The sequence below is a fragment of the Portunus trituberculatus genome, chromosome 48 (assembly GCF_017591435.1).
Source record: "Portunus trituberculatus isolate SZX2019 chromosome 48, ASM1759143v1, whole genome shotgun sequence".
Classification (NCBI taxonomy): domain Eukaryota; kingdom Metazoa; phylum Arthropoda; class Malacostraca; order Decapoda; family Portunidae; genus Portunus; species Portunus trituberculatus.
The window spans coordinates 27380639-27403846 of NC_059302.1; the positions used below are offsets into that span (position 1 = coordinate 27380639).

Sequence of the window (23208 nt, forward strand, 5' to 3'; positions counted from 1 at the left end):
TATATATATATATATATATATATATATATATATATATATATATATATATATATATATATATATATATATATATATATATATATATATATATATATATATATATATATATATATATATATATATATATATATATATATATATATATATATATATATATATATATATATATATATATATATATATATATATATATATATATATATATATATATATATATATATATATATATATATATATATATATATATATATATATATATATATTATATATATATATATATATATATATATATATATATATATATTATATGAAATTCCAATATGTCACATTCTTTTTTTTAGTTCAAATGAAAAGTTTTTATTACATATATCATATTTACTTTCCATTGGGATAGCATACGGAGAACCGGGATGGGTATATATAAAAAGCCATCCCAACTTGGTTCCGCTAATCCCGGGCAAGTTCCAGCTATCTAGAGCGGATGTTCCTGGTTCCGCGTATCATAGGCCAGTGTGATAGCCCCTTTAACATGATATATGTAATAAAAACTTTTCATTTGAACTAAAAAGAATGTGACTAAATTTTTCATATTGGAATATTAAATAATATTTCATATTGAATATATAAATATATATATATATATATATATATATATATATATATATATATATATATATATATATATATATATATATATATATATATATATATATATATATATATATATATATATATATATATATATATATATATATATATATTAGTGGGCAGCTTGCCTAGCATAACAAGAACACGGGCAGCTTGTGTGTGATAGTGTTCCTCCATCGTCCGCGTTCCGCGTATCATAGGCCAGTGTGATAGCCCCTTTACTTTTCCATTGGGATAACATACGGAGAACCGGGATGAATATGAAGCCATCCCAACTTGGTTCCGCTAATCCCGGGCAAGTTCCAGCTATCTAGAGCGAATGTTCCTGGTTCCGCGTATCATAGGCCAGTGTGATAGGGCCTTAACCAACACGGGGACGGTCTCCTCTGCGACTTGAACTTTCCCGCGCAGTGTTTCTGCCTACAGAGTAAGACAGGCCCACGCATCACAATACAGGAACAGTCCCGCGCGTCCTGTCTTGCTTCACCTTTGATTCGAGTGTCAACGGGTCTACTTGAATCCCAGTAGACCCACGGTGATTGTCCCAGGTATGCTTATATAAAGTCTTTGTGGTCAGTCAAGCATGTCATTGCATACTCAGGCTAACATTTCAGGTTTCTGATCAATGCTTAGTGGTTAGATGGGAGTTGAATTGTGTTTATTATTGATATATCTTTAAAATTATTTGTTTATTTTTTATAGTTAGGTATCCACTACGTATTTCACTACGAGTAGTAATCTCTCAGGTATTACTGCAGAGTTTCACCACAATCAGCTACGTGTTTTTTAGCCACCTCAAGAGATAGAGCTCCTGATTACGAGTAATTTGAACCCCATATATACTAGGTGCAACCTTTTTGAATGGCGACATAGATTTTTTAAAATTTAAGCGTGTTTTGGTGTTTTGGTGATGAGCCGTGACACTAGCCTCGCCTCCCGCATCAAACCCTGCCGCACACTGATATTTAGAATTACGTAGTATATAATGTATTGTGTACTTGTAAGTGTATCTTTAAGTACTGATGACGAGGTCGCTGTGCGACTGATACAGGATAACCTAGATGGGCCCTGGTGGCCTTTTGTTATCCTATTATTTATGTTATGTTATGTTATGATGGTGTCAGGCGCTCGCGGCGGCTCGGCGGGCTCCGTGACATACCATTGTCTGAGCATGCGTTTAATTGGTTCTGTTCTTTTGAAACTGAAGCGGCGGCCAATGAAAAAAAAAAAAGCATAATTATTTCCAACAATCACGACGGCCCCTGAGGTTTAGTTAGGTTAGGTTGGGTTAGGCTAGGTTAGATTAGGTTTAGTTAGGTTAGGTTGGGTTAGGTTAGGATTAGTTAGGTTAGGTTAGATTAGGTTTAGTTAGGTTAGATTAGGTTTGGTTAGGTTAGATTAGGTTTAGTTAGGTTAGGTTAGATTAGGTTGGGTTAGGTTAGGTTTAGTTAGGTTAGGTTAGCTTAGGTTAAGTTTAGTTAGGTTAGGTTAGGTTCTTTTCTGGACGAAACAAATTTTTTCTGGTAGATTTCGGCTTGTTTTTAATTAATTTACCAGTTGTTTTTTTTGCAAATCATAATATGTTTTGGGGCTGTAAAAAAAAAATGGTTGATTTGTGCCAAAAACAAGTGGTATTTTAATTAAAAGCAAGCCGAAATCTACCAGAAAAAAAATTGTTTCATCCAGAAAGGGCAAGGTAGTGAAACTCTGTAGATTTACCATCTCTCAGGTTAATGTTTATCAGAAGCCTTTGTTTGTCACTAATCTCACAACTGAATGTGGTTGTACTCTCTCTGTACTTTTTACCTTTATGATTTTATTTTTTATTTTTTTCCGTGTGGCCAGCTATTATTGGTTCATATTGGTACTCTTGAAAATCAACAAATTGTGACAGAAAGGAAGGAGTTGCAAATATTTACCATCTCTCGAAAATGTATATACATATTTACCGTCGCGAATTGTTCATTCCTTTGATATGAATTTGCCAAATTTGTGGTTTCAATTCATACTTCTCTTTTGACCCCCTAAACTTACTAAACTACCACATAAGGTTGACTAACCTAACCAGAGGAGCCTTTGACCCCCTAGACCACCCCACAAGGTAAACTTAGTTTCTGACGGGCTGAAATATGAGTAGAAATTCTCCAAAGAGTGAGATGTAGACCTTGCAAAGCTCTATATGTACCTTCATATGATGTTAGACCTAGGTTGAAACAGCAATAAAGCCATTATTTTTTATCCATTTTATGGTTAAGGTAGGTTAGGTAAGGCTATTCTTTTAAGAGCTCCATCCTCCCATTCTGTACATCAACCCTATCTAACCCCTCAAACAAACTTGGGGCCTGTGGGGGTCAGAGGTTTTCTGGGTTATGAGACATATGTGAGTGACATATAGACTTAGGAAAATTGAGGAAAATTATCCTACTCCTAAGGACACTATTTTAACCTTACATAACCTGGCCTGAATAATTGAGGCAACACCCACCACAGACAGACATCTTCCTTGAAATTACATATTAAAATATTTCAAATTAAAGTGCTTCTCCCTCCACAAGATGGAATAAAATGCTGTAATTGGTTAAATTAATTCTATATTTTAAATTGGCCAGTGGAAACTAATCACTGAGCCAAGTTGAGACTCATGTAAGAGTAAAAGAATAAAAGATAGTCTTCATGTGGGTGTGAATGGTGTGGCCAGTCTTTTTGTGAGTGTTTTGATCCAGTGCAGGTGGTGAGACACTTTTTTTTTTTTTTTTTTTTTTTTTTTTACGTAGGGAAGAGGGCCAGCCAAGGGCAAAAAAAAGAAAGTTAGAAAAAAGTCCACTTGAGCGCTGGCTCTCCAAAGAGTACAAAAAGTGCCAAAACCGTCAGCCAGAATTAGGGGAGCAAATGCCTCGATACCTCCCTCTTAAAAGAAGACAAGTTGTAGGAATTTGGAAATACAGATGCAGGGAGGGAGTTCCAGAGTTTACCAGTGAAAGGGATGAATGATTGAGCGTACTGGTTAACTCTTGCATTAGAGAGTTGGACAGAATAGGGATGAGAGGAAGAAGAAAGCCTTGTGCAGCGTGGCCGCAGGAGGAGGGGAGGCATGCAGTTAGCAAGATCAGTAGAACAGTTACCATGAAAATAGCGATAAAATATAGAAAGGGATGCAACATTTCGGCGGTGAGAAAGAGACTGAAGACAGTTAGTCAGAGGAGGGAGTTGATGAGACGAAGAGCTTTCGATTCCACCCTATCAAGCAAAGCTGTGTGACTGGAACCCCCAAACATGCGAAGAGTACTCCATACAGGGACGGATAAGGCCCTTATACAGAGTAAGCAGTTGGAGGGCGAGAAAAACTGTCGGAGACGCCTCAGAACACCTAATTTCATAGAAGCTGTTTTAGCAAGAGATGAGATGTGAAGTTTCCAGTTAAGATTATGAGCAAAGGACAGACCGAGGATATTCATTGTGGAAGAGGAGACAGTTGAGTGTCATTGAAGAAGAGGGATAGTTGTCTGGAAGGTTGTGTCGAGTTGATAGATGGAGGAATTGAGTTTTGAGGCATTGAAAACTACTAGATTTTCTCTGCCCCAATCGGAAATTTTAGAAAGATCGGAAGTCAGGCGTTCCGTGGCGTCCCCGCGTGATCTGTTAATTTCCTGAAGGGTTGGACGTCTCTGAAAGAACGTGGAAAGATGTAGGGTGGTATCATCAGCGTAGGAGTGGATAGGGCAAGAAGTTTGGTTAAGAAGGTCATTAATGAATAATAGAAAGAGAGTGGGTGACAGGACAGAACCCTGAGGAACACCACTATTAATAGGTTTAGGAGAAGAACAGTAGCCGTCTACCACAGCAGCAATAGAGCGGTCGGAAAGGAAACATGAGATAAAGTTGCAGAGAGAAGGATAGAAGCCGTAAGAGGGCAGTTTTGAAATCAAAGCTTTATGCCAGACTCTATCAAAAGCTTTTGATATGTCTAACGCAACAGCAAAAGTTTCACCGAAATCTCTAAAAGAGGATGACCAAGACTCAGTAAGGAAAGCCAGAAGATCACCAGTAGAGCGACCTTGACGGAAGCCATACTGGCGATCAGACAGAAGATTGTGAAGTGACAGATGTTTGAGAATCTTCCTATTCAGGATAGATTCAAAAACTTTAGACAAGCAAGAGATTAAAGCTATAGGACGGTAGTTTGAGGGGTTAGAACGGTCACCCTTTTTAGGAACAGGCTGAATGTAGGCGAACTTCCAGCAGGAAGGAAAGGTAGAAGTCGATAGACAAAGTTGGAAGAGTTTGGCCAGGCAAGGTGCAAGCACAGAAGCACAGTTTTTGAGAACAATAGGAGGGACCCCATCAGGTCCATAAGCCTTCCGAGGGTTTAGGCCAGCAAGGGCATGGAAAACATCATTACGAAGAATTTTGATTGTAGACATGAAATAGTCAGAGGGAGGAGGAGAGGAAGGGACAAGCCCAGAATCGTCTAAGGTGGAGTTGTGAGCAAAGGTTTGAGAAAAGAGTTCAGCTTTAGAGACAGAAGAGATGGCAGTGGTGCCATCAGGATGAAATAAAGGAGGGAAAGATGAAGAAGTGAAGTTATTTGAGATGTTTTTGGCTAGATACCAGAAGTCACGAGCAAAGGCTGCTGATGTGGCCACTTATTTTATTGCTAGAAATAGTTAATGCAAGTAAGTAATTAATGAAAATAAAATATTTGCAATACTTAAGATAATTTTTGCCTTGCCAGAAAACCACAGCCAACAAAAGTCCTCTTTATTGCCACTTTTTGGCCATGGCAGCATATCCTTACGTGTGTCAGCCTTCCATGATGAGGTCTGCAGCACTGGGCCGTGCTTGAGGGGCAGCATCAAGTTCAATGTTTTCTAATGATGACTGTCGAACATTTAGAGGAGTGAAGGCAAATTTTGATAAGGACATGACACATGATTTCTTTTATGGTCTTTCAAGACTTGAGATGAGGTTTTGTGTGGCTTGTCGAATCTCACGGTGTTGTCACATCTCTTATGACAGGCTGATGAATGCTTCTCTATCAGACCATTGATTTTGAATGACACTTTCATATTAAGGCTGTACAATTTTATGATTCGCATACTGTTTAACATGTTACTTGCGGTTGGCACCGTGGCAAACTCTCCCTCACTGTGATTCAAATAAATCGTTGTCACGTCAGTGTGGCTCCTGCCAGCGAAGCGAGAGGAGATGAGTGAAGTCTGGGAGCACACATGAACGCACTGGCAACCTCAAATTGTTTGCCCACCAGTGGGTCACATCGCATACCATGAAAAATCAATGATATTACTGCGATGCCACTCACCGGTGGACAAACATTTTTTTTCGATTTTCATAGCATCTCTATACGTATTACAATATATTTTCCATTACTAACAATTTGTTTAGATATCTTTGTCTGTTTTGCAGACTTAGAAAATGCACCCTAAACAATTTTATGGTGGACCTAGTTCAACAGAAGAAAGGGAAGATAGCATTTCCTATCAGAAGCTGAAGGATCAAAGAGAGAATCTCGAAAGAGATGTATAGGGTGTTATGAAATAATATCCACAAACGAAGGAAGTAAAGTAGCATCAAAAAGAGCAAAAAAAGTATCTACTTTCTGCAGCTTGTGTGATGGCAAGCCTTACTTATGTCTGTCATGCTTTGAAACAAAACATTCAAAGTAAATAATGGAAACATGTAGCAGGTATTTTTTCAGTAAATTTCTTTCTTGTTTCATTACTTATGTTTATAAGATATGAAGTTTTTGAGGATCACCAATGTTTCCTTTTGCTAAAAGTTTGTCCAATTGATAGGAAAATTATGAAAAGATCAATAATGAAAATTACTAAAGCTTGTCAAGGAAAGTCCAATCTGTTTCAATTATTTGTCATAGAAATGTTTTATGTTGTGAAGGGTTTTATTACATTTATTAGAAAGAAATATGAAAACAGGATGATTTTTAATTTAATAAAGAGAATTTGTGCTCTCCTGAAGGAAAAAATGCATTATATTTCATGTATTAGGAAAATAGTATGAAAAAAAAAACACAATTTTTTCATTTAATTTTTATAATTGTAAAAATGAAATAAACTTCATATTACTTATCAAAAAGTGTTTACTATGCCTCCTACGCATACTGTTTATTGCAATTTTATTATATAATCCAATTTCTGTTAATAGTAAGATAGAAACGTGATATCTATGAAAACTGCTGTATGACCCACTGGTGGGTCGCATCGCAACACTGGCCAAAGGCTGGCGACCCACTGGTGGGTCGTATCACAAATAATGTGTTAAGGGTAAAAAAATGCCTTTCCATATATTTGATTATTCCTGGAACCACAGCTTGTGTGACATTGTCAGCCAGGTGACCTAGACCTAAGACATATCTGATCATTCTTGGTTAGTAAATTGCTCCAGTGTGGTGTATGTGAGAGATCTGACAACAGTATGGACTGACCCAGCCACACCCAAGAGGTCATCTCAGACTTCACACTAAATAATGCCTCTGTTGTAATTAGATATTTTGTTTGTGTACTTGCCCTTGACACAGGCTGCAGGGAGTTGAGCAATGACACGGAAGAGAAAGTTAAGTGATGTTGATGCTGTTGATGAAGCCTGGGATGGAGGGGAGATGGGTCATACGTCTCCTGATGGGGTACTGCAAGAAGGGGAAATACTCACGCCCAATGTGGTAGCCAGTCAAGCTCATGAGACATACACCAGTGGAGAGGTTGAGGGGAATACTATCCAGCATCATCCAGGAAGCATAGGAGCAGCCATGGCCTACATATATGAACCAATCAGTGAGATGGTGGATGACCCCGATGATGTGACCAGCCAGTCCAGTGTGAACCAAGACAAAGCAAAGAAGACAAAGAAGAGGGTCAATGCAGATGCACGACTCAAAAACATCTCCATAGCCTGTGAATGGAACATGTGTACTTTTGTCTTCACCAAGGTGGAGCGTTTCATCGCCCACATAACAGAGCACCTTGTAGCCATAGCAGGTTTGTGAAGCATTCTTATTCTTCCATAGCAGATATTGGATTGTGCTTATATGGTGTACATAATTCATTTTTTTATGTATGTTTTTTTGTAAAGGTATGCACAATATAATAGTATGCTACTATATTTTTTTTGCCTTATTTATATATTGAGTGTTAAGTATCATGACAGTGGATGCTTTGTTAAATTTTCCCAGTAGTGTGTGTCTTGCAAGAGATGCTAGGCTTGCATGGATTATTTTATATGTAAGATACCTTTGCAGGTCCTTCATCTAGCGATGGTTACCTGTGCTACTGGAGGGAATGTGACTTTGCTTGCAACTCAAAGGATGAAATGGATCGTCATGTTTATTTTCATGCTTTCCATGGCAAGATCAAAAGCATTGGTTTGATCTTATTGGAAGAGAGGAACGAAAAGGTAAGTTTTAGTGTTATGATAAACTTAAAAGTTTCTTTGCAGTGTAAAAGAGCATGTTTACTGACATTGTATAGTGTTGAGTTTTGTTACTGAGAATATCTCCATACTTGAAAATCTTTCTTCAGCCTTTAAAAGCATGCTTACTTACTAGTGTATACCAGTGTATAGTTGTGAGTTTAGTTGATAAGAGTATTTTCAATTTGAAAAGTAGTGATTATTTTATTAAAATTGGTTACCCAGCTTACTGCAAACTATAATAGTCAGTGAAAGCATCAATAGCTTAAGTAATAATTAAATTGAGCAGGTCATCCTCATACAGGAAATTAAGGAAGGTATATTTGTGCTCTTGTTCACAAAGATGGACTTGCCATTACATTATATGAATGGCAACATACTTTATTATATGATACTTTATGCTTTTTGCTACATACTTCTGTATTATTACTTAAGTGTAAAAGTCTTAAATCAAAATGTAATGCTTGATCTTCTCCCCTAGTGCATCTTGGATTCCTCGGGTCGCAACATGATACCGGAGATACCAGAATTTTTTCAGTGCATGTGGGAGGACTGCGATGTAAGATTTGCTTCAGCGCATGATTTTTATTGCCATGTGCTGAGCCATGTAAGAAATACTGACAAAATGCAAACAAACAAGATGATGTTTTTGTGTTCTTGGGATGGTAAGAACTTATACATTACCATATGTGTTTTCTAGTCAAAATGAATCACATTGTTATGTTTTTATTTTATAATCATAAATAGTGTGATGAATGTTGGAGGCATAGTACAGCTGGATGTGTCTGCCAAAACACGGTATCGAGGTTCCTTGAGAAATCAGTGACATCAGTTGTCTGTGGGAGTAGCTGGCTATGACAAGAATCCAAGTGCTAACTACTATGATATGGAATTAGAAATATTTTCTATTCTTTAATTCTTCATACATCTTAGAAATGATATTATGCTACTAATGAACATTAGCTACATGTATGTCACTGATCCTCTCCTGAATCTATTAACAGTTCTAATTTTGTCACCAACTCTTCCAATTATTCATTTATGGTCTTCTAAACCAAACTTCTTGTCCTATCCACTCCTATGCTGATGATACAACAGTTCATTTTTCCATGTCTTTTTGTAGACATCCAGTCCTTCAAGAAGTAGACAGCTCTTGCAAGAAAGTCAAAGAATGTCTGACTTCCAAACTCACAAAAATTCTGATTAGGGCAGAGCATACTTATCATTGTTCAATGCCTCAAAAACTCAAGTCCTCCATATGTCAGCTTGACACAACCTTCCAGACAACTATTCTTCAATACACTCAACCATCCCTCTCTTCTACACTGAATATCCTTAATCTGTCATTTACTTTTAATCTAATTGGATACTTAACATCTCTTCTCTAGCTAAAGCAGCTTCCATGAAATTAGGTGTTCTAAGTAATTAATTTCTGCCAGTTTTTTTCTCTTTTATGGTAGCTAACTCTGTACAGGGGCCTTATCCGTCCATGTATGGAGTGTGCTTCGCATTAATGGGGGTGTTCCACTTATACCACTTTTTTTAGACTATGGAATCAAAAGTTTTTTGTCATCAACTTTTCTCTTAACTGACTGTCTTCAGCCTTTTCCTCATCACTAATATGGTGCATCTCTTGTGATCTACTGTCATTTTTATGCCAACTGGTCTTCTGATCTTGCAAACTGCATGCAATTTACATAATTGATTTCTTTCCAGGTTGCACTTCATCATTCTCTCTGAGGGTTCGCCTCAGAGATCATGTCCGTAGTCACACTCAAGAGAAGATTGTAGGATGTCCAAATTGTGGAGGGATTTTTGCTTCCAACACTAAATTCTTTGATCACTGCACCCGACAGATGCCCTTGGAGGGTGAGTGTGGCTTTGGAAATGCTTTGATTTTTCTAATGGGATATTTCTGTGATATTAAGAAATTTACTTGGAACATTTCTTTTAAAGCTTGTAATTATTTTGTAGAAATTGATATTGCATAGTTTTTTTTAATTTTTCAATCTGCACTCATAGATTGTAATTGATATGACACATTATATTTTATCCATTAAGCCTTAAGGGACTGGTGGTGCAGTGGTGGTGATGATTTTTGTCTCAATGGGACCAGCTCTCCAGCGATAAATGTTGAAAATAGCTTGTATAACTTGTATGAAGTAGTGAGTGAATCACTTGCTTGCCATGTGTATGGATGTGGCTTCTGTACATGTGTACAGAGTGAATGGGTGTGTACTGGTGATATTGTAAAAATGAGACTTAACTGATTGTCTCAGAGAGAAAGGTTAATAAAAAAACAATAACCTTAAAAGTGAAATATTGTTTAATAGTGAACTGGTTAGCAGGGAATACCTGTATAAAAATTGAAAGAAAAGTTGGAAAAAATTATCATACTTCATAGGATCACTTTCATAGTATGATTGCCAAGTTCCCTGACCGAAACTTGGTGTAACCTCTTGCCACGCTGAGGCTGTGTCCATCCCTGAGTGAGAAACTGCCACTTGGATGATCCAGGGGTTTTAGGACTGTCCACACCTAGTAATGGGTATGGTAGGTTGGGTACAGACTGAGTGAAAAAAAAAAAATTAGTTCTCACATGCAGTCCTCACCTGGTAAACCTGCTATAGCCACTTTTGGTCCTTTAAGAGTTAATGATAAACAAAGATACACTTAGTAAATGTTTTGTTTTTAAGCAGAAAGAAAATTTGCTCTGCACCTTTTTTTCCTGTGTGTGTGTGTGTGTGTGTGTGTGTGTGTGTGTGTGTGTGTGTGTGTGATTCACTGTTTGATCTGCTGCAGTCTCTGACGAGACAGCCAGACGTTACCCTACGGAACGAGCTCAGAGCTCATTGTTTCCGATCTTCGGATAGGCCTGAGACCAGGCACACACCACACACCGGGACAACAAGGTCACAACTCCTCGATTTACTTCCTGTACCTACTCACTGCTAGGTGAACAGGGGCTACACATGAAAGGAGACACACCCAAATATCTCCACCCGGCCGGGGAATCGAACCCCGGTCCTCTGGCTTGTGAAGCCAGCGCTCTAACCACTGAGCTACCGGGCTGTGTGTGTGTGTGTGTGTGTGTGTGTGTGTGTGTGTGTGTGTTTACCTAGTTGTATTGTACATGGTTCGAGCGGGGCTCATAGTGTCCTGTCTCCATGTCTCCATTTATCCAATTTTTCTTTAAAGTTATGCACATTATGTACTGTAACAATTTCATTATTCAATGTATTCCACTTTTCCACCATTCTATGTGGAAAACTATTTTCCAATATCCTTCACACACTGCCTCATCCTAATCTTCTTTACATGTCCCCTTATCCTTCCACCTTCTTGTCACCAGCACCAGGTCTTCCTTGTCTATCTTTTCAATGCCATTTACTATTCATACATTGTTATTAGGTCTCCTTGTTCTCTTCTATCTTGTAAGGTTGGCAGTCCCATTTCCTTTAGCCTTTCTTTATATGTTAGGTCCTTTAGTTCCGGCACCATCTCTGTAGCTATCTTTTGGATCCGTTCTAATCTTCTTATATCTTTTTTCTAGCTTGGTGACCACTGCTGCATATTCCAACTTTGGATGTATCAAGCTCGTAATAAATAATTTTTTTCATCATATCTTTGTGCAAATATTGAAATGCCACTCTAATATTAGTCAACATTTTATATGATAATCCAAATATCTTACTTATGTGTTTTTGGGGATTCAGATTTTCCTGTATAACCACTCCCAGACCTTTTTCCTCTTTAGTCTTCATTATTTGTTCCTAATTCCATTTCGTGACATTTCTTGGCACTTAACTCTAATTTTCACTTCTTACTCCACTCGTAAATTTTCTTTATATCTTCCTGCAGCAGCAAACAGTCTTCTCAGGTTTTGATTACTCTTAGCAATTTTACATCATCAACAAACAAATTAATATAACTGTTTACCCCATTTTGTATGTCATTTTCTGTACCTGGAACATAATGGGGGCTAACACTGACCCTTGCGGCACTCCATTTGTTACTTTACCCCAAGATGAGTATGTATCTTTGATCACAGTTCTCATCTCTCTCCTGCAAACAATCCCTTATCCAATCTAACAAAGCTCCTCTTAGTCTTCCTATGCTCTCAAACTTCCAAAGTAGTCTGCCATGAAGGACTTTATAAATTTTTTTTTTTATGTTCAGGTATACTGTGTCCAACCATCCATCTCTGCTTTTCAGTCCTTCTATTACTCTTGAGTAGAAACTTAATAAGTTCAACATGCATGACCGTCCTGCCCTGAACCCAAACTGTCTGTTCGATATAACTTGTTCCTCTTCCAGATATTTAACCCATTTTTTTTATAACAATTTCACATATCTTCCCCATAACATTTGTAGGTGACACTGGTCTGTAATTTAATGGCTCAGTTGACTTTCCTCCTTTGAATATTGGGATTATGTTGGCTCTCTTCCATTCTATTGTTTTTTTTTTTTTTTTTTTTTGTGTGTGTGTGTGTGTGTGTGTGTGTGTGTGTGTGTGTGTATTTACCTATTTGTGTATTACAGGGCCCGAGCTAAGCTCTCTGTGTCCTGTCTCCTTGTCCATTCCTGTCATATCTCTCTTTCATCTGATTGACACACACGCGTCAACGACATCACTGCTCAGTTTATTCCACTTATCAATACTACGATGCGGAAACTGTATTTTCTCACGTCATTTAGACAGATGTCTTTATTAGTTTTTTCCATGTCCTCGGAGATGATTACTTGTGGTCACCTTTATCAACTCTCTGTCCAATATGTCAATCTTGTTCACCAATTTATACATAGTTATCATGTCTCCTCTTGTTCTTCTCTCTTCTAATGTGGTCAGCCCCAGTTTCCTCAGTCTTTCCTCATAGTCTAACTCCCTGAGTCCTGGTACCATCCTTGTTGCCAGCCTCTGTACCCTTTCCACCTTCTTCACATTTTTCTTCATATGCGGTGACCAGACACAAGCTGCATATTCTAACTGGGGTCTTATTAAGGTACATAATATCTTCTTCATCATTCCTTCATCTAGGTAGTGGAATGCAAGGCCAATATTTTGAAGCATGTTATATGTTTTCCAAAATATCTTGTTAATGTGTTTCTCCGGTGACAAAGTGTTTTGCACGGTTACTCCTAAGTCTTTCTCCTCATTGGTCTCTTTAATTTTCTCATCACCCAGCCTGTAATCCCTGTTTGGTCTGTATCTACTTCTTCCCATTTTCATAACATGGCTCTTGTCTATATTAAATTCCATCTGCCACTCTTTACTCCACTCATATATTTTATCAAGATCTTCCTGTAACTTGTTACAATCTTCCACATTCTTTACTCTCCTCATAATTTTAGTATCGTCCAAAACATGTTCATGTAACTGTCAATTCCTACTGGCATATCATTAACATAAATCAAAAACATGATGGGACCAAGCACTGACCCTTGTGGAACTCCACTGGTTACCTTCTTCCACTCGGACTTCCTTCCTCTCACCACTGTTCTCATTTCTCTTCCCACTAAGTAATTTTCCATCCATTTTGCTAGTTTATCATTTACTCCTCCAATCTTCTTTAGTTTCCACATCAGTCTATTGTGTGGTACTTTATCAAAGGCCTTTCTCAAGTCCAGGTAGATAGCATCCACCCATCCCTCTCTATGTTGTAGTATGTCAGTCACTCTTGAATAAAAACATAATAAATTGGATACGCACGATCTTCCTTTTCTGAAACCAAACTGCCTTTCACTCAGAATGTTTTCACTTTCTAGATACTCACTCCACTTAGCTTTAATTACTTCTTCACATACCTTGCACAATATACTAGTCAACGATACTGGTCTATAATTTAACGGTTCCATTCTACTACCATTCTTATATATAGGCACAATGTCAGCTCTTTTCCACTCTTTCGGGACTATTCCTGTTCGTATGGAGGTTTCCACAATATCAAATACGGGGTTCAACAATTGATCCTTACATTCTTTTAGCAACCTCCCAGATATGCCATCAGGCCCCATTGATTTATTAATATCCAAATTGCTTATAATTTTCCTTACATCTTCCTTAGTAACCATGATGTCCTGCATTTGCTTTATTTCCGTAGGCCCTTCTCCTATAAAATGCTCCTCCTTTGTAAACACTTTGCAAAAGTTGTCGTTCAAAATTTCAGCTATATCTCAAGCATCCTCATATACTTCTTCCCCATTTTTTACCTTTTCTATTGCCTCCCTTTTATTTAGTTTTCCATTTATGAATTTGTAAAACATTTTAGGGTCTCTATCACAGTTTTCCACCACTCTCTGTTCATATTCCTTTTGTGCTGTTCTTCTTACTTCAACATATCTATTCCTTGCTGTTTTGTAAACTTCTCTTGATAATACATCACTGTGTGTGTGTGTGTGTGTGTGTGTGTGTGTGTGTGTGTGTGTGTGTGTGTGTGTGTGTGTGTGTGTGTGTGTGTGTCCTTTCTGTCTGTCCATCTGTCTGTGTCTGTGTAATAGATATACTTTATTGTCATTAAATAGAATGAGTGAAGGTAAAGTGCTTCTTTTGAGATTAGATGGATGTTTGTAATTTGCTTTTGTTATCTAAGATGGCCTGGTCTGAGAGATTTTTATTTGGCTTCAGGTATTGTCTTAAAAAAGCAACACTTCCGTGCATCATAATTTTCTTGTCAGAAGATGCAGGTATAAAGATGTGAATGACATGCTACCTTGCAGCTCAGCAGTATCAGTGTTCTCATTGCTCACGAAGATACGCCAATGAGAGGTTGCTTCGTGATCATGTGCGCCATCACATCAACCATTATAAATGTCCAGAATGTGACATGACTGTGCCAAACAAGTCAGCGCTGGCAGTCCATGTGCGTTACCGCCACAGGAAGGACAAGCCACACAAGTGTATGGAGTGTGGACGAGGGTAAGGATTGCAGTGTTTGATTATCATCATCTTGAATTCTAAAGTGTATTGTGATGTAATAACTGCTTGTGTAGGTGTGATAGTGAATCTGTAGGAACCAATTTACTTCATGAGTGTTATACTTACTTTTCAGAGTTTGTTGTTTGATGGATTGTTGTGGTTGATATTATTAATAGTATATTGTCTTCACAGCTTTACAAACCTTGGAGACATGACCCGCCACCTCTCAGTTCACTCTGCTGAGCCGGCATACAGTTGCCCCTTCCAAAATTGCACATACAAATCCCGCTCACTGTCATCCCAGAATAAGCATATTAGATTGGTAAGGAGGTGTGAGAAAACTCTGCATTCCATTAATATTTGTACTGAAACTGACTCATTGGTTTGATATTAAAAGTGTAGTAATGTAATGCCAAAACAGTGGCACTCCAGAATTTTATCTCTTAGTTTGATATTGTCATCTTTGTACCTTAGGTTCACAATGGGCTGCAGAAGCGTCATTATGCTTGTCATGTGTGTGACTCCAAGTTCAGCCTCTCAGACAGCCTCACCAAGCACCTTATCAAGATTCACAACTATGAGTGGCCAGTAGGACACACACGATTCAGGTATGTATAATTCATATCCCTAAAACATCTTAAGTGGTAGACTGTTAGTCATACTTATGAAGTAAGTACTTTTGAATAAGCTGATCTATCTGTTACTCTTCTAAAAGTTGGATGGGTAAAACAAAGTACATCCTTACACACACATTCACAGCTTGCAAGCATTCTGTCATTGCTTAGACTCAGGGCTCATGAATAATCCTGAGCAACCTGTAATTCTCTCAATGATTGTAAATGCCATCACAACTGCACAATTGCATTTTGGAAGTAGCTTCTCCCAACAACAAAATCTCAAGTGTTATGATCGCCTTAATTTGGTGGTAAATGGGTTGCTTCTCTCTGTGTCACTTTGCAAGTGCCTGCACAATCTAAATGATAGTTTCTGATGAATTCTGTGTCACCAAGTTCATTCAGTATGTCCTTTCTGGATATATAATTTCTGAGCTGGAGATGTGAAGCAGCCATCATAGCAGTGGGAGTGTCTGTCACAAGGTTTTAAGACGGTGGATTGGTGTCTGGGAAAAGATTTATCTATTGTACTACATACTTTGATTCCTATACTGAAAATAACATAATTTTTAAGAGTTACACCAACAGCTCACTTCTGGATGAAATACATTTTTTCTGGTAGATTTTGACCTGTCTCGAAGGAATATGCACTTCATTTACATTGCAAATCTGTAGTTTTTCTTACCCACTCCCCACGTCTTACAGAAACTCAATTTTGTGGTAAAACAAAGCATTTTTTTTTTCTGGTATATTGTGACCTGTTTTGAATGAATCTTCCTAATCCTAATCTAACCAACCTAACCCAATCCTAACTCTAACCCTAATCCAACCCAACCTATACCTAACCTAACCTAGGTTAACATTAACATAACCTATATATAGTTAAGGCAACACACACCATTGATACTTCCTCAGAACAAAATTAACTTTTATGTAACACAATTAAATGGACCTAACCAAAGTAGACTAGCCTAACCTGACTGACAATGCTAAGAAATTAATATAAAGTCATTACTTTATTTATTTTCGTAAAATCTGGCAATACATTGGATATGATTGAGGTGACACCCTGCCTAGGCAGACATCTTCCATAGACTGAATTCAAATAGAGTTGCTTCTCTCCACAAACCATTCTGATTGGCTGTATTATTTTTATTGGTCAGTGTTTGCATTCCCTAACAAAAGAACCAACCATTCATTTCATGTGGTCACAAATAATGTGACAATATGCACATATGAACGAATGCATGTAACGGCATTCCTCAGTGCCCAGCAGTCCATCACACAGGCTGGTGTTGGTCGCTCTCCCCAAGAAGTGGTAAATTTTTAAACATTTTCATCAACGTTATAAACAATTTGCGACTGGTATGTATGGGTTCAATTTACTCAGAATGAAAAGTTCTTTAAGGTGAGAAGGGTAACAAAAGCCACATTGCTGTTGGTGTAAGAGTAAAATAATACTAAAATGATTTTGGTTTTCAGACATTTAAGATTTTGAACAACCTTCAGAAACTAATTAGATATAAGGAGTGAAGTTCCACTGTAGTACGTATATCTATGTTGTTGGATTGATAGATAGGAGGTGCAGGTACCCTTTACTTCATTTTCCCTAAAGATGTTTGCTAGGTGGGAATCAAATATGAATGACAGAATTTCATTTTGGAAAGCTTTCCAGGGCTCTTGCTGCTGAAAAAAAAAGCTGTTTAAATAGACAAATAGAAAGAAGAGCAGAAGCTGAATACACAATGCAAAAGTTTCAGTAGTTTTTAACCTTGTATGTATAGGAGAAAGTTAACTTACTGGCTACACCAACATTGATAGATAAATATAGACAAATCAGAGGTGCACTAAAAGTACATTGTGGAATTTGATAGCACACAGCCCTGTTGTCAGTGTAGTGAAGGCCTGCTAAAAGGCATTAATTTAAGGACTCATTTATCTTAGAAAATTAGGGACATTGCTATGCACAGTAATGTGAATTACTAATATTGATACATTAACAGAGAGAGAAAGAAATTCACCAATGAATGCTTTAAATAAAGTTTACTGAATAAAGAAGTTAGGAATGACAAATGCATTCAACAACTCACCATTATTGAATTGCAACAATCCATGATAGTAAACCTGTTTTTTTTTTTTTTGTGCACATGGTACAGATGTAGGCACAGTGTTAATGATATATATTGATATCTCCATTTAGGTACAAACAGGATGAGGATGGATTTTTCCGACTACAGACAGTTCGATATGAGAGCATTGAATTGAACCAAGAGATGGCGAATGATGGAGAAGAGCTTGAGATTGTGGACTCCCCATATGCATCCACAGCCCTATCCTCTCCTGTTTCCTACAGCAGCAGCCAGCTCACTCCCAGGGAGACAGTAGGGCAGGGGAATTTAAGGAGTGTAAGCTGAGACCTTTCTGTATGTTAAGTGCATAAACAGAGGTGATAGTGTCTAACATGGAGGTGTAGTACATTCCTCATTTTTTTTCTTTCTTGTTCTAAATCTCAGCATGAGTAACTCTGCCAGTTCTCATGCTATACATGATAGAGATGTAGCCTACAAGCAGTACTTGAGTATTCCATCATCTAAATCTCATGCACTTTGTTTCTGCCATTTTCTTTTACCCCGACAGCTAGAGTGTGCTCACTCCACATGTGGGGTTCCATTCATACCACTTTTAGACAGCGTAGAATAAAAAAGCATTTCATCATATCATTTCTCTCCTAACCGACTGTACTCAACCTTTCTACCATCACCTTAATGTTGCATCACTTCCTATCTTCTACTGCTATTTTCATGCAAACTACTCCTTTGATCCTCCTAATTGCATGCCTTCCCTCCTCCACACATCCATACTGCAAAAGATTCTGCTTTTTTTCCATATTCTGTGCATCTGTCTAATAGAAGAGTTAACCAGTATTTTCAGTCGTGCATACCTTTTTCTGGTAAACTTTGGAACCGCCTACCTGCTTCCATATTATTTTCTTTCCAATGACTTGAACTGTTTAAATAGATGTATCAAGACATCCTCCAGTATTCAATGATTGTCTTGAGTTGCTTTGGGGACTGACACTCAATTTGGTCTTTTTTCTTCTTATTTTTTTGTTGCTTTTTTACATTAAAAAGTAAAAAAAAAATCTCTTTTATTAGTGTTTTAATGTTCTGAAGTTTGGATCTTATCTTTTCTTTCTCTGTAAGCTATGATGACAGTAATGGTAATCATTATTTCTAGAGGTCAGAGTTTCAGTGAAAAGAAATGACTGTTGTATTGCTTTCAGGAGGAAGCACACAACCAGGATCCACAGCATGCCTTGGAGACCACAGACACAGACAATAGAACTACAGACCAAGAAGTTTTCATGACCTCACAGCAGGAGCCATGGGACAAAATAAAGACAAAAGGAATTGAATATCAAGAAGTTCTCATGCCTGCACAGCTTTAGTTCTTAGTTTCCATTAAACTTTGCTCTATTTACTTGTTTTGTGAATAATTTGAGACATGCTGCTTATGTTAGAGTATTGTGAAGTGGTTCATTGTATTCAGGTGTATTATGAATTAGTGAAGCTCTACTTGTTTCACTGAAGCAAAAGAGTAAGCACCATTGTGCAGAAATCACTTTACAACTGACCACATATATGTCAGTAATCAAGGAGTGGCAAAATGTATAACATACACTAAAGCTTATTAGAAGACATCTATAATGAAGCATTGCCACTTTGTTGCTACATGATGTGTGAAAAAAACCCCCAAACAATATGGAATGATATTAGACAAGGCAATGCTTCTTAGCTGTTCACAGCAGTATTAGAGGATGTTTTGAAGAATGTGTGAGAGAGAGAAGTAAGATTAAAAATCACTGGAGAATGCCTAAATTGTCTCAAGTTTACTATTGCTATGATGAGTCTACAAAGTTATTACATAGACAGTGGAATGGTTCATAAATTAATATAACCAGTTACAGTGGAACCCTGCCATTCGCCCACATTGCTAATCATACAACTTGTCACTCGTCCTTTGTTCATGTAAAACTCAACTTGTCATTCATAAGCTTGTCTTGTGATTCGGACAGTGTTGCCTTGTTACTGGCTGCCCCACACGGTCACTTCAGCTCGGCCTTGTATTAGCTTCTGTACACCAAGCATCATCCACTCAAGCTTCATGAAACTTATTTTATTGCCATTCTTTATGATATTTCTATTGAAAATAGTGCAGCCATTGCTCAAAAAAGATCAATAATTCAACCAAGCATAAAAGGAAAGCAGTGAGAACAAAAATTAAATTGAAAAAATAATTCATTGTGAAGTTTGAAAATTGAACTCATGTTTCTGACCTGGCAACTCTACGTATTTTTCATGCTGAAAGATAAAGGTTCAATAAAAGGGGCTAGTATGGTGAAAGGAGTGACTTCTTGCTGTGAACGGGTTACCTTTAACTGAACAAGTGGAAAAACTTTTATTTTAGATTAATGAAACCAACTTGCTGATTTAAATCAGAGTAAAAAAAATCATGATTTAAATCAAAATGAAACATCCTGTATATAGAAAATGTGATCTACTTGTACAGGACAAGCATCAACTGTGCTTGTCCTGTCCTGGTCCTGCACTGGTCCTGTAGCAAGTCAGGCACCAGAGAACCACTGCCTTCTTATACAAGACATATAGTCAAAAGTATAAAGAGGAAAATTAAGTCTATATTGATGATTACAGCAGATGCAAATATGAAGTTCAATGGTGTATTTTTTGAATGAAGAAAATTATTAAGTATAATTTCTTACTAATATGTATTAAAATCTGACAACATACAAATAGACAAGTTGACAACTTTCAGCACAGTGTTTAATAGACAGGGATGGAGCCTGCTGGCCTGCTCACTGCTGCCTGAGTAGATTAACCTTCCCCATACCAAGGATTGCTGGCCTGTGGCCTCTTCACAGTTCACATTCAAATTTTATTACTTTGTTGTATTGTAGACTGTTGGTGATTTATTGATATTTCATACACAGTAATGCCAAATGGACACCGGAAAGAGTGACTGTGGGAGGAAAAGAGACCCAGTGTGGCTGTCATTTGACAGAATTCCCAAAGACAAAGGATTTAGAGCAAAATGCAGAAAATGCAAACAAAAAATTCAAGGGTTAGTGACAAGAATGAAGAGACATGTGGAGGATTCATAGATAAGATAAGATAATCATTCTTACTTATGATTTTCAAGGGGAAAATTCACTTTGGGTAATGCATAAGACTAAGCTATGATTTTGTTTAACATTGGTGGGAGAAAAATAAGTAAATAAGCCAAAATATAATTTAAATAAAAAAATCTGGAATGGATTAATCTAATCTACATTATTTCTTATGATAAAAAATGATTTGCTATTCATACAAATCACAATTCAAACAGCCTCTTGGGATGGATTGTGTACAAATAGTGAGGTTCCACTGTATTAGGTTTTTCTCTATTTGATGGACATTTTTTCAAGAAAATGAACAAGTAAAGCTTTAAGTAATATCATGACTGGTATGCAAAATGTATCACTTTCCAAAGTGTTAACAGTAATGCTGAATGTCATATGCTGACTTAGCATGTTGTTAAAATCAAATGAATTTCCCAAGGAGATTCATATTGTAGGAACAAAAATTTAGAGGAGGGATTCTCAGTTACTTGATACCATTCCCTTCATACATCTGTTATGAGGGGTTCGAGAGACTTTGCAATAAGGTGTTGAACTTGTAGCTGAAGTATTGCAAGAAGAATTGTGGTACCCCTGCCATAGTGAGGTAAGCGACATGTCAAACAATTGAAGAAACAGCATTTGAAAGTCCCGATCCTTATTTAGCTGCGCGTGCACTTACTTCACGACAGCATTGTGCTGTAATGAGGTAAGCGACCATACTCGGCACTTGACTCAAAGCATTTGCATTTCCATTGGCTGGGAGGTGATAACTCACCATAATCACACGCGGTGAATGTTCTTAGTACTTCTCTCAGATGCTTGCCTTGCTATACCACGTATATCTTTCTGTACACGCTGGGAGTAGAAAAATATTGGATTTTTCTATTATATTCCAACTTTATGAACTTATGTTTTGGACTTTCAGAATATGTCACGTGCCTCATGAAAAAAACTTGAGTTGCCCTATCCAATGCATGCAACAACTCACTTTTGACCTGGGTGTCACTTTCCTCACTACAGCAGGGGATGCCATAATTCTGATATCTCCTGGGCAGCCATGCATTGTGTGGCCAGGCCATTTCCTGTACAATAGAGAATTTTGATAAGTTTTAATAAGCTATTGAAAATCATAAAGTATCAATTTAGTGGCAGTATTCCTAGTGATAGAGAGATATGCAATACCAGTACAAGGCAGCTAGCATTGTGGTTGATGCTTGTTAACTTGATACCTGATCTTGACAATGAGACTTTTTGTATTCTCTGACAATATCAATTCTATGATGATTTATATACACATCTTCTGTGTCCCAAAGGATTATATAAAATGTTTAGTATGTGATGATTTCCTTATATGCTTTATTTTTTACCATCAGTGCTTCCGAACTCTAGGTTTCCACCATCAGCCAGCTCTAACCTTCAGAAGTTTTAGAATAAGAGATTGATATGTGGTGCATTCTGAATATACTTCACATTATTTAAAATTAATTATGTGAAGATATGTTTGTGCTTGGAAATTAGGATGATTTTTTTTATCTATATGATAAACTTTCTTCTACCCACAGTAAAATGTTTTACTCAACACTTGCTTGTATTATTTGTATGTAATATGTGTATGTTTATATCATTGAAGTTAGGAGAGAAGAAATTCTTTGAAAGTGGAAAATTATGACAGGTATTCATTAGATTAATGACAATTAAGGTAAAGTTTTGTAGATTTCAAGTTTATACTGAAGTGTATGATGAGTTTGTTTACAGTTGTGCTGGAATCCAATCCAGAAGTCTTTGTTCCTATTGAATATTTGGTATGTACAGTATTACTATTATATGATTTAATAAAAGTCTTTTGATACTTTATATTCTCTTTATCTCATACGTCATCATTCTTCTGATGTTCTAAATAACAAGACCTTGGAATTACATGCATGTGTTTTCTTTCAGGTGTTTCAGTTAGATATTTGACACTAGATGAACCAAATATGATAATTTAGTGGTGTAGGAAAATGCCACAGTCTCCTTCACCACGGCCTCCACCTCCGTGAAGGTTTCCTATTTAGTACATCCAGTTACATACAATCTGTTGCCACTTCTTATGAGAGACTGAGGAGTTCAATTAAGATAACATGAAGATCAAATAGTAATCCAACAAGTACACAGGATGGGTAAAGTTTAATTACATTAAATTGAGACTTTGAAAAAAATTCCAACAATGAACAACCTATGTGATTATGTGATATTGATACAACTTATAGATTTGCTGGCGTGACATCTGAAAAGAGTAGCCTAACTATAACTGAATCTCCTTAAGTTTCCTACTTTAAACAGAAGAATGAGCACCTCATCTATCTCCTTTACTTCGCTGAACTTAGTGAACTACGTCTACCTACTTTATCTTTAACCATTTTTGTACTCTTATC

General features: G+C 37.1%; 1 protein-coding gene and 1 non-coding gene across 2 annotated transcripts; both read left to right on the forward strand.

Moving 5' to 3' along the window:
• Nucleotides 1-1079: 1079 nt before the first annotated feature.
• On the forward strand, nucleotides 1080-22648 carry LOC123498686 (histone H4 transcription factor-like). The gene is made up of 10 exons (XM_045246039.1): nucleotides 1080-1196; nucleotides 7202-7658; nucleotides 7919-8073; nucleotides 8570-8753; nucleotides 9805-9957; nucleotides 14806-15004; nucleotides 15197-15326; nucleotides 15479-15612; nucleotides 17819-18023; nucleotides 18902-22648. Exons 2-10 carry the CDS (start codon nucleotides 7220-7222, stop codon nucleotides 19064-19066), a joined length of 1764 nt encoding a protein of 587 aa, XP_045101974.1. The 5' UTR covers nucleotides 1080-1196; nucleotides 7202-7219; the 3' UTR covers nucleotides 19067-22648.
• On the forward strand, nucleotides 10476-10666 carry LOC123498997. The gene has a single exon (XR_006672860.1). It is a non-coding gene; the product is annotated as a small nucleolar RNA U3 (small nucleolar RNA).
• Nucleotides 22649-23208: the final 560 nt, after the last annotated feature.

What these genes read in the sequence shown, in the direction of transcription:
- LOC123498686 (XM_045246039.1), top strand. Translation starts at nt 7,220, where the DNA reads ATGACACGGAAGAGAAAGTTAAGTGATGTTGATGCTGTTGATGAAGCC. An exon ending in TGGAAGAGAGGAACGAAAAG is followed by an intron (nt 8,074 to 8,569) that starts GTAAGTTTTAGT and finishes CTTCTCCCCTAG; the next exon opens with TGCATCTTGGATTCCTCGGG. An exon ending in CCGACAGATGCCCTTGGAGG is followed by an intron (nt 9,958 to 14,805) that starts GTGAGTGTGGCT and finishes GCTACCTTGCAG; the next exon opens with CTCAGCAGTATCAGTGTTCT.